The sequence below is a fragment of the Pygocentrus nattereri genome, chromosome 6 (genome assembly GCF_015220715.1).
Source record: "Pygocentrus nattereri isolate fPygNat1 chromosome 6, fPygNat1.pri, whole genome shotgun sequence".
Taxonomy (NCBI): domain Eukaryota; kingdom Metazoa; phylum Chordata; class Actinopteri; order Characiformes; family Serrasalmidae; genus Pygocentrus; species Pygocentrus nattereri.
This window is the reverse complement of record NC_051216.1, coordinates 35330903-35349506: the sequence shown is the minus strand read 5'-3', so window position 1 is coordinate 35349506 and position 18604 is coordinate 35330903. Positions and strand designations below refer to the sequence as shown.

General features: G+C 39.4%; 1 protein-coding gene across 1 annotated transcript; it reads left to right on the top strand.

Annotated features, from left to right (window-relative positions):
- Nucleotides 1–275: 275 nt before the first annotated feature.
- Nucleotides 276–9551, top strand: LOC108432603 (sodium/myo-inositol cotransporter). The gene is made up of 2 exons (XM_017706557.2): nucleotides 276–599; nucleotides 3559–9551. The coding sequence occupies exon 2, from the start codon at nucleotides 3848–3850 to the stop codon at nucleotides 5960–5962; it is 2115 nt and encodes a 704-aa protein (XP_017562046.1). The 5' UTR covers nucleotides 276–599; nucleotides 3559–3847; the 3' UTR covers nucleotides 5963–9551.
- The last annotated feature ends 9053 nt before the right edge of the window (nucleotides 9552–18604 follow it).

The following is an 18604-nucleotide window of genomic DNA, read 5'->3' as shown; positions in this document are numbered from 1 at the left end:
AATAAGGGCTTACAAGAAATCACAAGGAGAAGTAAATACTATTTATAAATATTATAAACAAAGCAAATAATCAACACTACTACTACTACTACTACTACTACTACTATTAATAATAATAATAATAATCCGAGAGGTACGGGGAAATTGTAAAGACATGCTTTGCCTGACCTGGGTGGGAGTGCCTAGCACAGATACGGGACTCGGTACTCCCCTCACATGTACCGAGCACACGTTAGGGGAGGGACAAAAAGGATTCGTGTCTTTAAGAGCGCTCTGGGCTCAGCGCGCTGCTATTCCTCCACCAGCTGAGGAGGAAGAAAACAGAGAGAGAAGGAAAAAGGAAAAACAAAAGAAAGAACGAAAGAAGGGGAACGAGAGCATGTAGTAGCTGTAATAGCAACCAAAAGCCGTTTACAACCTATCTAAATATTCATCACGGTTTCGAACATCTCTACGCTGACGGCATCCTGGAAGACGTGGCCAAGTGAGCTCCGCCACTGGAAGTAAACACTTCTATGGCGCTTCCGGAGTCGTTAATTCATTCAGTGGGCTCTCTCAGATAGCAACGTCGTATGGTTTTTAACTCGTACCATAAAATGGTAAGTCGGTCCTCACGGTTGTCATTTCATTTGACAAGCAGTGAGCGAAAAGTGTGCAGTCTGGTGGAGATAAAAGGGACAAATATTAAGAATAGTAAAGCTCTGATCAGGCAGGAGGCGTGTGCGGCTGTTTTTAGATGTCGAGCCATCTTGGCGGAGCTAACGTAACGTTTAGGCGCCGTTTGTGACGAGAATGTTTTATTTTTAAAAGTCGTGCTCTGAAAGCGTGTTGGTTGCTGGAGCGGCGCCGGTTGTTCTCTTAGACTGAGAACAAAAATGTCATTGTATTCAGCCGAATGTTCTGACAGTGGCATCTGTTTGTAAGCGATGGCTGTCAGGTTTATTAATTTTGTCTGAGACTGAAATCAGCGGAGATCTGCGCCTCCAGGCCGCTTACAAATTCTAGAAAATTCTGCGCGCTGGATTCACGTTGGTGATGCTCGTGCTCAAACTCTCGCTTGTGTTCCTCTGACGTCGCCTAATATGATTCAAAACTGCCACGCCCCTTCATCGTTGCTAAGCGCTGTGTTTTTCTGAAAAAAAAAGAGAGTTATCTGTGTATTACTGCTGTTTAGTGGGGTTAAAACATTTTTTAGATTAACAATAAAACCAGCTTGCCAGAGTTTTTCGGCGTCTGGCTAGCAGTAAGTTGACAGGCTTTATGGGTCATAATTCGTCATGGTTCATAAGGGTTCTCAAGGGTTCGTTTTTTCCCTGGCGTGCATCAAAAAGACACATATATTATTGTCATTTATCATTGCTTGAAAACGAGGCAGGTGATCTGTTGAAAGGGTTTACCAGAGCACATCCAAGTAATGCATAGACTGTGGCAGTCTGATCCAAATATGCTGGGCTTTGAGCTCCCTGTAAGAGGAGAGTTGGTTTGGCACCCTCACCTCCTTTTTGGCTGACAGCGAATGCAGTACAAGGGGATTAGCCCAGTCAGTGTGCCTGAGCTCACTAACCTTAATAGAGCCCTGAGTTTGGCTTTGGAGCCTGATCTCATCACCAAGATCCTCCACAGATTGTCTGATAATGGTTTGCAAGTAGAGGCTGACAGGAAATTACAGTGTAGCTTTGAGCCATGTTGGTGTAACCTGTTCCATCGGTCTTGCCAGATGTGCATGTGTTGAGCGGAAGATCACTAAAGGTCAGAGTAAAAGTAGATAATAAAGAACGTAAGCATACAAACACTTGTTTTTGAGCTAAGTGGGACGAAAGTGAGGAACTGTAGATGGGACATACTGAATATCGAGAGAGAAATACTGTTTTTTGTTTGTGCTGCTTTGCAAGTATGAGAGATATTTACTTGGTGGTGCTTGGCATTGGTCACATCAGCACGCTAGAATTATGTTTTTATATTATATTATATTATTATTTGAAGGGGTTAGTAGAACAACATCCATGAAGGATCAAATGATATCGTATTAAATATAGTTTAGAAATGGAGCAGTGTATGTGCCTTATGAGCATGAGTACCAAGAGAGGGCAGTAGTCCAGATGTTTTCTGATATAACTGGCAAGACGATGCTTTCAGTAGGTTGTCTTGCATTGTTGTAGCTTTTGTAAAACATGGTTTTGGAATAAGAGTAGTTTTCACAGATGCACACAGCTTCAGATGAATGAACAGCAATGCTGTAGACAAACTTAAGTTGTGTTGACTGCTCATCTAAGGTGTATCAAAGTGGCATATGTTCTATTTTGTTAGAATAGCTTCAGCCAAATCCCTTATAAAGAGCTCATATGTTGAACGGAAATAAACATTATTCTGCCGACTTCTTGACACAAATGAAATAAAAATGACAGAGACAAAAATAAAAAAAAACAACCATGCATGCAGCATTATGTAATAAGCTGACCTCTGATTCTCAGGGATTTCTGTCCCTGAGTGTGTGTGTGAGATCTGAAATGGTGGTGCACGGGAGGGAAGTGAAGCAGCACATTTGCATGTGTTTAGGTTATGCAAATGTGCAAACATGTAAATTATTTGCTTTTGAGCAGTGAGAAGTCAATCAGCAGAAGACATCCAGTGACTTTGAGCATTCACCCATGCAGTTCTTGAATCTCTTCATTTATTTTCCAATATAAACACTGCTGGGTGTGTTAAATACTTAAATTATCTGCTTAATGTTTATTTTTAATTCCAGCTTAAATAAACCTAGCAAATAAAATTAAATTTAAGCTCGTTTAAAAATGCAGATAAAAAAAAAAAAAAAAATGAAGTAAGTACATCCTAATTGGCGTGCTCTCCCCATCAAACCTCAAGGTATACTTCAAACAATAAAAGTGGCAGTAGTAAAATTTTAACTAGCAAACATTGTTGTAAGTGTATTTAAAAAAGGGCTTTTTGACACCCTTTGAAGCCCATTGTGTGCAGTGAGGCAGGTGGTCATATAACATTTGGACCAATCACTGTAAAGGGAAGATCGCAAAAAAATGACGCAGTGATCAGAAGTTATGTTTAGAAGCCCCTACACAGTGCACCACATTGTTTTGGCAAAATACTTCATTTTGCTTTGAAGTTTCTTTTTGGTTTGAAGTATACTGCTGGTATTTTATATTTAACCTACACTTGTATGAAACTGGCAGGAACAGTATGAACTCCACTTAGCTTCCAGTGTTATATATCTGGGCAAAGGTGTGTTTCTCTGTATATGTATGTACAGAGAAAATAAATATATTATTCAAAAGCTTGGGCTTCTGGACATAGAAACACAAGTGTGTGTGTATCTTGTATATTTTACATGTTGTGAGCCCTTTATATTTTGTCAGAATGCAACAACAGGAATAAAAATTGTTTTATTTTTGTGCTGTTCATGGACAGTGGTGAACCTAGGTGCAAGTGAAAAGGATTTTGTCATTACCAGTATGGCTTTCAGCACTTTGTTCTAATGCATGCACCTCTTTCTCTCTCCCTTTCTGTTTCTCTCTTTCTGTCTCCCTCTTTGCTGTCTTGCAGGAATGTAAACTCTAGCCTTTACTAGACCAGAGGCCTGAAAGATCTACTCCAAAAAAAACCCTGTGCTTCATGAGAGCACCGTTGGACTATACTTAAAACTAAATGCACAAGCCAAATACAAATTCACCCGACAGATGGTGGATGCATTTGTTTCCTTCCAGAAAGACAGCAAACCAAAGGATTAAAAGATTCCTCTTTTTTGCATAACTTTGCATCTTTGTTCAAGTAAACACCTTTTTCATAGTTGTACATTTGTACTGGTTTGAACTGTACCAATAAGCATTTAAACATGGGGCCATCAATGGAGATAGCAGACATTGCAGTCGTTGCACTGTATTTTGTCCTTGTGCTTGGTATTGGATTTTTTGCCATGTGGAAGGCCAACCGAAGCAGTGTAAGTGGCTACTTCCTAGCTGGACGAACTATGAACTGGGTGGTGATTGGAGCATCACTGTTTGTGAGCAATATTGGCAGCGAGCACTTTATCGGCCTGGCTGGCTCGGGTGCAGCAAGTGGTTTTGCTGTTGGTGCCTGGGAGTTCAATGCCCTCCTCCTCCTTCAGCTCCTGGGCTGGGTGTTCATCCCAGTCTACATCCACTGTGGTGTCTACACCATGCCCGAGTACCTTTCCAAGCGCTACGGGGGTAAAAGGCTAAAAGTTTATTTTGCTGGTCTTTCTCTTTTGCTGTACATCTTCACCAAACTATCAGTGGACTTGTATGCAGGGGCACTCTTTATCCAAGAGTCCTTAGGCTGGAATCTCTACCTGTCAATCATCCTGCTTATCACCATGACGGCCCTGCTGACAATAACAGGTGGTCTGGTTGCTGTGATCTACACTGACACTCTTCAAGCAGTGTTGATGATTGGTGGGGCTTTGAGCCTCACAGTCATCAGTCTGGTCAAGGTGGGTGGACTGGATGGTGTTCGAGAAAAGTACATGGAAGCCATTCCAAATGTCACTGCCATCCTCGCCAGCCACAACTACAGTTTTGCCTACACAAATTCTTGTCGCATATACCCAAAGCCGGATTCCCTCAAACTCTTAAGAGGTCCCCTCGATGAGGACATTCCCTGGCCAGGGTTCCTATTAGGCCAGACTCCTGCATCCATCTGGTACTGGTGTGCTGACCAGGTCATAGTTCAGAGGGTACTTGCCGCTAAGAACATAGCCCATGCCAAGGGTTCCACTCTTATGGCAGGATTATTGAAAATTCTGCCCATGTTCATCATTGTCATTCCAGGAATGATCTCACGGATAATGTTTCCAGACGAGCTTGCCTGTATTGGCCCAGAGCACTGCATGGCCGTGTGTGGTAGCCAAGCTGGCTGTTCTAACATTGCTTACCCACGACTCGTCATGAACATAATGCCAGTGGGCCTGCGGGGACTGATGATGGCTGTTATGATTGCTGCACTTATGAGTGACCTAGACTCTATATTCAACAGCGCCAGCACCATCTTCACTCTGGACATCTACAAAATGGTGCGGACTTCTGCCTCCTCCCGTGAGCTGGTTGTGGTGGGGAGACTCTTTGTGATCTTCATGGTGACCATCAGCATTGCTTGGGTGCCCGTCATCATTGAGATGCAAGGTGGCCAGATGTACTTGTACATCCAGGAAATGGCGGGGTATCTGACACCACCCATCGCTGCTCTTTTCCTTCTTGGTGTCTTCTGGAAGCGCTGCAATGAGACAGGCGCCTTCTGGGGTGGCATGACTGGCTTCATTCTGGGTACGACACGTCTTATTCTTGGTTTCGTCTATCGCGAGCCTCGATGCAACCAAACAGACGAGAGGCCAGCTTTCATTGTTCATGTCCACTACATGTACATAGCTGCTGGGCTCTTCTGGGTCTCTGGACTGGTAGCTGTAGTGGTCAGTCTTTGCACCCCTCCCCCAACCAAGGAGAAGATCCAGCGCACCACTGTGTGGGGACTACGCAACATGGAAAAGCTACCAGTGACAGAACAGGAGGAGACATACAAGTTGACAAATAAGAGCCCTGTCCACTGCAATGGCAACAGCATGCTCCAGAAAGACCTGCCTCTGGATGTCCAGAGAGAGCGATGTCTTGATGGGGCTGATCTAAAACTCCTCATGCCTGCCCCTTGTGACCAGGATCCTGTGACTCCTAGCACAAGTGGATCCACCCCAGTGGAGGCGTATAGCAACGGACATGCAGAGCTGGTAAGGCATAAGGATGATGGGAGCAGGCAGTTTGATTGGATGTGTGGGTACAAGGAACAAGCTGCAACTCCTGCACCCAAAGCCACTGAAGAAGATGAACGGATTGTCATGGAGATGCTTTATGAGCCCCCAAAAATCAAGCTTCTTTTAAACTTTGGCCTGATAATAGTCTGTTTTCTTGGTCTCTTCATGTTTGCCTACTTCTCCCTGTAACCTGCTAATCATCATATCCGTTGGACAGTGTGAAGGGCAGTATAGGTGTATGATCTGTTATTACAAAAGTTATATGGGTTCTGTAAAAACTGGTATTTTTTTGTAACTTCCATAAGATGCGCTCTTTAGACACTACTCATTCTGCTACAAATTAGCCCTTTCCATTGCCTCCATATCAGATCACCAAATTCTTAAATATAGTCCAACTATGGTTCCTTACATCTTTGTCACCAAAAGCACTACTGAAACAGTGGGCCTTTATATATATTTCTAGACAAAGATATGTAGTAGTTGTAGAAATCTGTGAAATTTGCCTTATTCACTGTAAGCACTCCCTTGGCTGGCTTTCTGCATTTTTTCTTTAAGGATCACTTATATCAAGAGTACTATAATTTTTAAAACTTGACAGTAGTGATACATTTTCCACCTAAATTATGATAATAGACAGATATTTGTCAAGTCAAATGTTGAAGTCATTTTTGGCAAAATTTAAATTAAGAAAAAAGCGAAGGTGGAAATTTACATGTCAGAGTTCTTAATTATTCTTTGCAGGGTTGTGTGCCATAACAAGTGTTGTAAAGTCTGTCTAAACTTACATGCTAGCATTATTTTAACAGTAACTTTCTATGTGAGTGTTCAGTCATTGTACTTGTCAGTCATTGTGTAGCAGTCTCCTCTTCCTGGTTATGTGTTTTACTGTATCATGCTGAAAGTACTTTTGTCATCACTCTGTAAGAGCAATGATTAGGGCACAAAGGTGTGTTTTAGAAACCACCAAAATGCCTTCTCTTCAAGTAGGGAAACACCTTCTTGTCCCCATTTCAGTGAAGTTATAGGTGAAATGACTAGTGTCATAGGTGAGTAGTGTCTCAGCACTCACATATTCAGCGCTGAAACACAAACTATACAAGCACAGCCTGTTTTTCCAGAGCATGTCAAGTGGATTGTCCTCCATGAGACAAACACCAGCCAGAAAACATCAGTTAAAATCATGATGTCATCTGAATTTGTGTAATATGTGAAAGCATATGATGCTATCCCAGAATGGGTAAGCTAAGACTGGAATGTCCAGTTTTGATTGCTGTGCAAAATAGAATTTAGTTCTTCTAGAGGAAGAATTTCATTTGTGGTTGCAGGAACAGGCACTGTCTGTTGTACTGCTTTTGATTGCACTGTTTGCTTAGTGAAAGGAAGTTAGTGGCTTGGCTTCAGGCAAACGCAGACATAAATGGTAGTTCACCATAGATGACTGTTTTGAAGTCAGAGTTTGGTATCATACCGCCTGCTGGAAGCTTTGCAGACACATTGCCCAGTAGGTTATGTTGATGGAGGTTGAATAACCCTGGCTAGTAATAGTGCATGCCAGGAAATTTAGTAAGTAGTATTGTGTATGCTGAATAAATATTACACAGCTCCAATTGGAATGCTGTTGTTTGGAAACTAAACATCATGCCTCAAGGTGCTACTGGGAATGAGTGGGATTCTAATCTGGTTTTGCAATGCGTGCGTTGTCTTATTCCCCAATCAGCTACAGTGAATTGCCTCATAAAGGACTGCGATAATAACCAGCAAACATACTAATCCTGAAGGTCTTTTATGAGGCACCGCCTGGTTAATTGAGGGTTCAGAGTAGCCTTATTTGTAGGTTGTGATCCACCAGAAAGTATGTTAGTGAATTACGAAATGTGATTGAATGTTTGTTTTCTATCAATGATTCCAATATGTATCAAAATAGAAAATAAAAAAAGACAACAGATTGAATTATTTGCTTGCGTTTTTATTATTGTGCAGTGCACCCAGTCAGTTGTTTAAGCAGTTGGTCTCAGTCTTCAAAGAGTTGAATGAAGTTAAATGGTTGGAATGAAAACATCCGGGCCTTTGAAGATAAGATTGGGTTAATGGAAATTATTAAAAATGTTAAAGAAAAAAACAGCTCAGGCTGCCCCTGTTTCTTACATGGATTTATCCAGTAATTTAATTGCTTATGTTTCTAAATGATAATTTGGTGGATTTGAGCCCTCATTCAGGAATGCACTACTTAATTAAGAGCTGGTTCTATCTGGGTTTCAGCACGACCCAAACATAAGGTGAAGGTATATGATGCAGTAGAATACACAGACTAAAAGTTGTCATGTAATGGCAGCTACTACTATGCTATTCCTTACATATTGCCTTGTTTTATTTTAGCAATTTTAAACATATCCTTTCAGATCAGTTTTAGACTATATTTTTAGACTATAAGTTCTGGTTTTGATAAAGTTGTGGCTATTCATATATCAGTAAGGTTTGAGGTTTGCTGTTATCTTAGTAGTCCTAGTTTGCTGTTTGTATTTTGAATATTTCAAACATTTTGTTTATTTATTTTTATTTGAGGCAAAGCCAAATTACAGTTTTAAAAAGAGAAGAACCTAATATCACAGGATTTTAATTAGAGACTTATGAACAATTGAAGACTTATGAATAGGGATTACAGAGGAGATGCATGGATTGAGCCTGTGAGAATATGCCTTAGAGAGATTCGAAGGAATGAAAGAATGGAAAACAAACAAATATTTGACAGTGCTGCTATTTGTTCAGGTTAATGCAGGATTCAAATGGAGTGGTTTGGCCAAGGACACAGTTTAGATGAAAACTAGTTTGACTCCAGAACTGCAAAGCAAGGAAAGGTTTTGAGAGGGTTTTTGAGTGTCAGATATTTATTTGGTGTGATATTCCAGTGTTGTAAGATCCCATGAGAAAAAGCTTTTGAGTGCAATGGGTTGGTTCACTCTGTCTTGAGCTACTTCTTTGAATTGATCAGGTATCTGAATGTATTTGAGGTCTGGGTAAGTCCAGAATCCTGGAGAGGCTTAGAGTGTAGAAGTGGTGGATACTCATGGCCTACATGGAAAGTACACAGCAAAGTTCTGTGTGCACTGGAGATTGTTTGCTTGGTACCAAGTTTCAAAATATGGCAAAATAATGGGGAGTATTTTTATGTTGTGATAGATTTATAATGCATGCACTGGTTCATTCAGTGTCACTGTCTAAATTCACTGGAAGCAGTTCACCCACCAGTGAGTCACGATTCAGAAATGAGATGACCAAGTGCTTTCATTACCATTTTTTTTGGTGCATTTTTGCTTTGTTTCCCCCCCTTTGCTTGTTTTAAATGACCTCAAGAAGCACTGTAATTTGTGTTTTCATTATTTTGTTTGTATTAGTGTTTAATTTTTGTTGAGCGACTTGATTGAATATGTGTAAAACCTCTCCTTACCAAATGTGTCTTACTTTGAAATTGGCAGTTTTTTTTACCTACAATCTAGAGTGATGAACAAGCGAGTTTCATAGTTTCATAGTTTCATACAAAGAGATCTGGCTGAACACAGTTGCTGCATTGAAGAACAAGAGCCTCATACAGCTGTAAATTATACAGACATTGAGCTTTGCAGTCATCTGCATTTCTAAAGACCCCTTGTGTTGCTGAAATCTGAAATCTTAGAAAAGCTGTTCAATGTTTGATGATTTAAATTACTTATTTGTTCAGCTATAAACAAACAGATGTACATATTTGCTACTTTTTAATAAAAATAAATAAATAAAAGGAAAACATGTTTTGAAAAGTACTGCTTATTTGTCTCAGTATTCATTTTTCCACATGTAGCCATGCATTTACTAGCATGTAATTTAGTTTATTGAAATTTTAAGGTGATATAATAAAAACTCAGAAGATGTTTTGAGGGTGCTGTTGCCATTTGTCCAGATTTTCTCTGGATTGTCCAGGTGCTTGGTTGCCTGATTTGGAAAAATTTCTTCCTTCATTCTAGGCATTTTCATATCTTAGCAATTCCACTGAGGTTTAACCCCTTAACAGGCCAGAGCCGACCAGTGGGCCAAAAGATTTATTACCCACATCTATAACTTAAGACTATCTGTGCACTAGACATCACTTCAACATGATAACTGAGAAGATTAGGTTCTTTGGCTGGACTGGATCTAATATGGACTGCAACTTGAACACTCATCCATTGAATTTAGTAAAGAAAACTAACAGTGTCCAGGAATTTTACAGGGCTTAAGTAGCAATCATATGTGGAGGAAGGCAAAAGTCATTACATTCTGATTTTAATTTAAAAGAATATATTTGATATGATGTAGTAGTATTACAAAGAATATGAATCAGCAAGTAAAAAAAGGGTGAATTTTGAAATTGAGATATTACTGAGAAGTCATGCTTTGCAAAATACTCTACAAGTAACCAAGAGATATAAATAAAACTGGTGACTGTCACTCTTCTGCTCAGGAAAACCAAGAAAGTTTTTGTTAGCAGCATCTCGTAAATCCTGATGAAAGAGGGAGCTGAATGAATGAAGAGGGAGCTGTTTTTGGTTTTATTTATTAAAAACTGAATTCAAATACCATTAATGTATCTCTGACATATTAGAAAACTGAAATGACATGCCAGCTTGATAGAACACTCATATTATGTGAAAGCATTACACATTACTCCTTCACTACCTGTCTTGCTGGGCTTTAATCTGGCACAGCTTGGTGATTATCCAGGTCATATCACATCCTTAAAAGATACTTAGTGTGTTGAAATTAGGCCACAGGCCAGTTTCTCTGGCTTCTAAGCCAGACACAAGATATACAGCATGGGGAACCCATTTTTGGTCCTAGAGGGCTGCAGACAGATCACAGTGCATGTGATTTTGGTGTTCTAACAGACCTACTTTGTCTGGAAAATACCAGATTAAATCAGATGTGCAAGGAAATAAGACTTACATCATTGAGCAAGATATTATAGGGATTCAAAAGATCCCTTAATGTTTCTCTCTACTTTTCTGTGCTCATTCTTTGTCGTTCTCTCACAATGATGATACTTAGTTTGACTTGCCCGCATGGGTTGAGCAGGTATGAGGTGACAAAAGCAATAGATTTGGCTCATTAGGTGCAGGTTAATGTATGACCAGTGGAAAACCTCAATGAAATGTGCTCTATTCACATTCTGTGTAGTACTAGCTTTGCTGTAGGTCATGTTTAGGTCATTTTGCATTAAGTCAGTTTGAGTAGCTCATTCTCTCTCATATCTGGGAGTGAGTAAATAAAAGCCCGCCACATGTCACTCCCAGACATACACTCAAACAGGGTTCATTTCAGGACAGCAAGTGCTATTTTTAGAGTGTTAAGTCTGTGAGAGACAGTATCAACTCTAAATTCTTCTTTTTCTCAAACACTCTGCCTGTCTGCCTCAGCCCATCTCTCCCTGCAGCCTACATTTTTTTTGTGTCACACCCACTCTCATTCTCAGTCTCTTCCAGCCCTCTCCGCCTGTCAATCTCTCTCAGTCTTCCCAGTACTTTTCCACTGATAGCGTGCATATGGCTCTATGATAAAAGAGGACAGGCTGATATAGACAAGAGTGGACGGCCTTGTTTCAAAAGGGCATGGCAATATTCATAACGTTATTGCTCAGGGGGTTCTCGTCATATGTTCAAACATAGACTGCCCCCTTTGGGTTTAGTGTTGGATTCCAGGTTTGTGCCCCCCTAACATTAAAGGTGCCAGGAAGAAGAGTTTTTTAATGAGTTCCACAGAAGAACAATTTTCAATTCTTTAAAGAAAGATTTTTTAACGACTTCATTTAATGAATAAATAGTTAAGATGTAAACAAAGTCATTCAGAGTGCCCTGCTGTAAAATGCTCCAAGTCAGATATGTTCACGGTGGTGGAGAGAGGAACTGGGTTTAATGCCTAAATGGTCCCTCAAGGTAAGCTATCATGTTAAATGGTTATGAATGCTCTGCTTTATGTTTTTTTTCTTTGCAATGGTTTTAAGAAGAATTTGGCTCAAAACTTGTTTTTAAAATACATTCATGGTGGAGAGGTACACACAGGACATTGTAAGTCAAAATCAGCAGCATCTTTTTCAGATTTACCAAAATTTTAACATAATCAGCATTACATATAAAATGTGTTGAGTCACTGGTAGTTGGGGATAATAAAATATTATATATATGTTATAAATATTGTGACCTGTGGTTCCGATCACTACCACTATACAGAAATGTGTTTCTCTACAATGAACCATTCACATCAAACCGCTCTAAATGACTTTGTTCATATCTCACTGGTTAAGTTATGCAGACATTTTGAAATCCTCTTTCTCCAGGCCCTCTAGTCCTCCAATCCACTGGGGGAAAATTGACATTTCTGATGGTTTTACTCTAATGTTTCTAATTAATATCAAATAAATAAATAAATAAATTCTCTTTAACTGTATGAGATAACTACATTCTCAAAAAAGATGGTTCTACAAGAGTTCTTCAGTAAAGAAAAAGAGAAATACTCAAGGAACCCTTTGTATTATTAAATTATTATAATATTATTATAAAAGTTCTTCAGATGGATTAACAATGTGCTGTAAATGCTTCTATATAAAAACTTTTAGAAAAGGGTTCTACATAGCATCAAAAGTTGTTCTTCTATTGTCAATGTCAAGCTTGTAACAACAGACAAACCCTTTTGTGTGGGGGAGAGGGGATTTGGGGTCGGGGCTCAGGATAATATGAGGTGTGTAAGGCACAGTAGATCTGTCCAAAGGAGCCACACATTCAGGAAAGAATTTACACAAGAGACACTTTCACAGCAAATCCACAAACCCTTCATTAATCAATCTAGCCATTTATATTGGGTCTTTACCATAAACAGTAGCAGCATTTATGAAGTTCACTTTCACTTCATTTTTTGCCACTTGCTTTTATAAAACATATTGGTTTTAAACGGGCATGATGATGGTTGGTGGATCATGCGAACCCTGCAGTTTTCTTGATGTTGAAATTTTATTTTATTTTTTTACATGTACTAAAACAGATCTGATAACAGTGCTGCCTATACACTGGCACTGGCAAACTGCATGGGAGCTAAAAACATGTTTAAAAAGAAGAATAAATGTATAGTTCAACTGATGGACCTCCTGCAAAACTTATGGAAACTGCACTGTATGGCTATTGTGAAAACCAGCTTAAGAACCTTTCAATTCAGTGGTTTCAGTTCTTTCTCTTGAGAGACATAAAAAAATTCTGAGAAAATAGGGCACGGTTCTTTGAGAAAGAGGAAGGATGAATCATTTATGTGATGTTCCAAGAATTCATGAATGAGATATGGAGTATGTGCTGTGTGTTACTGTGAGGCATGTAACTAGAAGCACAGTCCAAATTTGGTGCCCAAAACAAAAAGACGAGCAAAGCCAGACGCCACTAAGAGGAATATTTGTGCAACCTCTGCATTTTATTTCAGAAGACAGCTGAATAATCCAGTTGTGCACGGTTTGAAAACAGTAACCCATGGGAAACGGTATTTACATTTCAAGTAAACATAAATTCTAAAGTAATCACAGGAATTAGTGTGGTTTGTGCAACACTGATCTCACACCAAGTAGCTTAACGCCTGAAACACATCATATTTACGTTTCATGGAAAGATGTTTTAAGTCCAGAAAGGTGAAATGTTTTATTCATTCATGAATCATCACGTCTAGACCGGCATCCGGTATAACAGAAAGAGGTCTCTTATCAGAGACTTCATTCAATGGATTGCAGCATTCACTTCATTTCCCTTGTGAGGCAATCACATCATTCAGATATTCATAAATACATGTTTTGAGCTGAACGCACATTGATGGAAAACGGAATTGTTATTAGCATTGTTGTGAGACCCAAAACCACTAGCTCATGTGCCAGGTGCCTATCTCCTGTCAGTAACCCAAGCCCTAAATTGGATGGAAGTTTACATTGGTTACTCTAATTGCATCCATGCAGGCCAGTTATCTGAGTCCCTTGATAGAGTTCAGTTCAGCAGCACCTCATCAGATTCAGGGCTTGTACTGTTCTGTGTAATTCTATATTGAGCCCTGATGCAATTCTGCTTATTGCTTCTTGTTCCTTTGGAATTCTTTTTTCATTAATTTAGTTCAAGTTTCACTCCCTCTCTCTCTCTCTCTCTCTCTCTCTCTCTCTCACTCTCACTTGCTCTGTCTCTGTCTTACTCGCTTCTGCTCTCTCTGCGCCTTAATGGGCGGGTGCTGCTATTTCAGACAGTGGAAAAGTACCGGCAGTTAGAATGATGCAGTGGGCTGCCCTTTGTTCATTGTGGCCTCAGCGCTCCAGTGAGCAAAACTGACAGCTCTATTTCAACATGCAACATTAATATATGTGAACCAAATAACATTGAACTTTTTCTTCTTTTTTTATTTTTTATTTTTTGCATATTTCACTAGTATCACACTCTGACTCGGCTGATTCCACTGCATGTTATGTCAGAATTCACTTCATGCATTTTAATGCCCAAAGAGTAAACAAGCTAGCAGTGCTGTTGTGGAGGAGGATGTCAAGTTGAGTAAGGCATTTCAATTCAAAGTCACAGAGCAGGTCATTCCTGGAGAATAGTGGAGGAATTCCTGGATCATTTTTAATGGTCAACTTAATGGTCATGCTAATCTGGAAAGTTGTAAACGATTAACTTACATTCTTGGTTCCCATCGAGCAGTCAGATGAATTAACATCAGCACACATTGATTATCATTGTTCAATGAAAAAGCTTTTATTAAGAAGTTTCTTTTATCTTGTGAACGCCTTTAGTGTGGAAAAATGGTTTAGTTTTGTGCCAGTATGTATATTCTCACTGCGGTAACAAATCCTAGTATTTCCAAAATGGTAACTTTACAAGAGAAGAAAGACATTCTGACATATAATGTAAGCAGGTTTACCAAGATTTTATTTCCATGTAATTTGTTAACTCAATGTAACTCTTAGCTGGAGTTTTCAAATAATGAAAAAAAAAGAAATTTTTTTTTTTGATTTTCCAAGTGAAAATAAGTTAACATATTCTGTACAGCAGTGGTGAACTGGGATTGTTAGAGCTCTGCCTCCAATTCGGGCAAAAGGTGTCAAAAAATTGTTCAAACATGAGGACAACCCCAACTCAGCAGGAACATATTTTGTCTGAACATTTTTATGACCATTCTAAATTAAACCCAGATGTTTGAAGCATCTAAAATAAATTTCATGATTTATTTGAAGCTTGTGACAAACATTAGCTTATTTGATTTTAGATTTTATCTGCCGGTTAAAATCAGGCCCTGATCGATTGAACTTCAAATAACACTGGGCTGTCACAAAGAGAGATTTGAAAACAATTAAACAAACACAATCTTAGAGAAATCGCCACTGCACTATGCGTCTGCTACTACATGCCCTTGAATTATAACTTTTGAAACACGATTCTACAAATTTTCCATCGCGCTGTGGGATCGGTAACATAGACACTCAGGTTGTAACTTGAAGTTCACCTTCAAGTTGTGTCACGTTAGGTGCTTTGGGAGCTATAGGAGCTTTCTGTAGGCATGGAGGTTGTTGCTTCCAGTGCATTCCTTATCATTCCTAAGACAATAGGCGTTAATCGCTTCACAGCAGGGGAGTGGGCTTTCCCTTACGAAAATTTTCATAGCTTTAGTCATTCTAGTGTTAAACAAACACAATGATGTACAGCAAATCACTACTTACTGTATTAATATTATTTGTGTTTGTTCTTATATTTGTGTTTCATGGCAATTAAACAATTTCTAGGAAAAAAAACTTTTTAAATTTATTATGTCTCCAATAACAATAAATTTGTCACATCATTATATATGAATGAATAGAACACTCTACGTGGAAAAACAGGAAAGCAAAGAAGCACATTCCTTAAATCACAAAGTATACAATCATTTTACATTTATTTTTCACATTCATTTTCTTTTAGTTCACATAAACCTTATTTATGAAGCTTATTTTGTTCATTCATATATATCCCTATAAGCCACTTCATTAAGTACTCCTCCTTATAACTACACTCATTGTCCATTTTATCGGGTCCATTTACATATATATTTATGTATTTACAGACTGTAGTCCATTTGTTTCCCTGCATACTTTGTTATTTCATCCTGCTCTTCAGTGGTCAGGTTTCCCACAGGACCACCACAGGGCAGGTATAATTTGGGTGGTGGATCATTCTCAGCACTGCAGTGACACTGACATGGTGACAGTATGTGTTGTGCTGGTACAAGTGGATCAAACAGCGTCCACTCACTAAGACACTCCTACTTTGTTGGTCCTTGTTGCTACACAGTTTGTGTTAGCCATCCTCTAGTCCCTCATCAGGGGATCAGGGTCAGAGGATGCTGCCCACAGGACCCTGTTGGCTGGATATGTTTGGTTGGTGGACTATTCTCAGTCCAGCAGTGACACTGAGGTGTTTAAAAAATCTAGCAGCACTGCTGTGTTTGATCCACTTGTGTCAACGCAACACAAACTTACATGCCATGTCAGTGTCACTTTAGTGCTGAGAATGATCCACCACCCAAATAATACCTGCTCTGTGGTGGGCCTGTGGGGTAGAGTTAAGCACAGGCCCAATTATTAACACCCACCCAATTCAACCACTATAGTACTATAGTAACTGTAGTACTGCAGTGGGGGCAGTTGTGGGCTGGAGGAACCGGCCCTGTAACCAGAAGGTCACTGGTTTGATCCCAGGCGCTGATGGTATGTGACTGAGGTATCCTTGACCAAGGCAAGGCATTTTAAACAGTACGATAGTACTACAGGTCACGTTCCTCTGCGCCCACAAAGTCTAGTGGAGTTCTTGCCGACTTCCACCTGCAAAGCCACGTTCACACATGCACACACACACAAATCTAAGCTGCTTCTCCCTCAGGGTCGTGGGAGCAAATAAACAAACTAACAAAAAATGTAACTAAAATAACAGCAGAGCAGCTTGGCTTCGCTACTAACATTAATTTTACGTATGTCAGCATTCATTTATTAGGTAATTACTCTGTAAAATGTCTACAGGTAAAAAAATAATTTAAAACCAAAATGAGGCTCAGGCAGCACACTTGCAGAACACTTGTTGATGTCTTGTTCGCTTCTACAAGCAGACAATTTTTGTCCAAGTCCACCTCACTGGAGCTCGCAACCTGTTGGCTGTTTATGTGCAGTGCCTGCAGTGCCCCAAAATGAAACCTGCCCACCAACTTTTTAGGAGATCACCTAAAATTCCTTGCTAAAATCAAATATCTGCTCTATATGACCCCAGTCATTCCACCGCCAGGCTCGTTCTCCTATCTTGATAATGTAATCACTAAGTTCTACTGGAAGCACCAAATTTCTACTACTACTTTCTATCACAACAACTGCTGTACATTAGACACTGCACAAATAAGTCAAGCAAAATACAAATATATAAACTTATAGCCTCAAAGGACAGCACTCATTCCTGGTTGAAAAATAGAACTCGGATATAAAAGAGATGTTCTCTATGACCAGCAATTCAAAACTCCAGTTAATTCAATATAAAACCCTTCAAAGAACGTATTACAGCTTCTAAACTATATCATATGGCATTTAGTCAGGGTGATGCATGCCAAGCTTTAACATGGCCAAGCTTTAATAGACAATTACTGTCATGCTTTCCAGATTTGTCCCCCTACCCAGCAGTTTTTGTTGAAGGTCAAAGATGGGCTATCAAAGATTGTGGGCCTTGTCATCCTTTTATGTCCTATTGTAGCACTACTTTCTGACCTTTCTTCATTTTCAGCCCACAGTCACCTCAAATCCTTTGTATTAACATCATTGCCCAAAAACGTTATACTGCTGAATTGGGAAGAAAATTAAAGCATTGGCTTAAACATTGTATGGATCACTGCAACTTGGAAGTGGACATCAGAACTGAACCACAGTCCATTTCATTGTAGAACTACAAAGTGTACCTATGTGGTAAGTAGAGCTGATAAAATGAGTGAAAAAATCTATGGAAAAAAATATGTAATTAATTGAGATTAACAACACAAAATCAGGTGTGCTGGTGGTGGATTTGAACCTGTGCAATAGCTGGGGGGCATCAAGGAAATGTGACAATTATGTTTTTGAAATAAAGACATTCTTGTTACGTTCACTGAATTTATCTTTGTTTAAATGTATTCTAATGATATTTTTTAAGCACACTCACAGTCCACATCAGTGAAAAAGTTTACTTAGATATCTTTTAGATTAAGAAGCAAGAAACAAATAACTGTAACATGCGTTTTTTATTATTTATGCACAAACTACTGAGAACTGCACTTCGTGCAGCGTGATAGAGGTACTGTGTTGCAAAAGTCTTTGAGCAGTGTGAGTTTTATGTTTTCCACAAAAATTCATGTCATAGGAAGGACACTTGAACCTAAAGACCTCTAGCTGTTGGTCAACATTCCTGGAGTCTGCTGAGGGATCAAATAGACAAAAAAAAGACAAAACCCAACCCACATTCAGCCTCGTCCAGGCATGTCACATAGTGCTACATTTTAAATAAATGCTTTTTTTAAGGGCATGCAGTGGCAGTTATGTAACTCTGCACCACACCCGACTGGAGACCATACTGAGCACATCTCTTCAGTTAAGTATTTGGCTCAATGCTGATGGCATTGCCGTTAAACCACAGGCGTCAAATATTTATTTAAACTGTCAAAACAACTCAGGCGTTGTGTTTATCATTCACATAAATCATCCCATGAGCACAACACATACCTTAGGTCAAAACTATCAGCAGCCATTTAATCATCATTTAACTTCACCCGACTGGT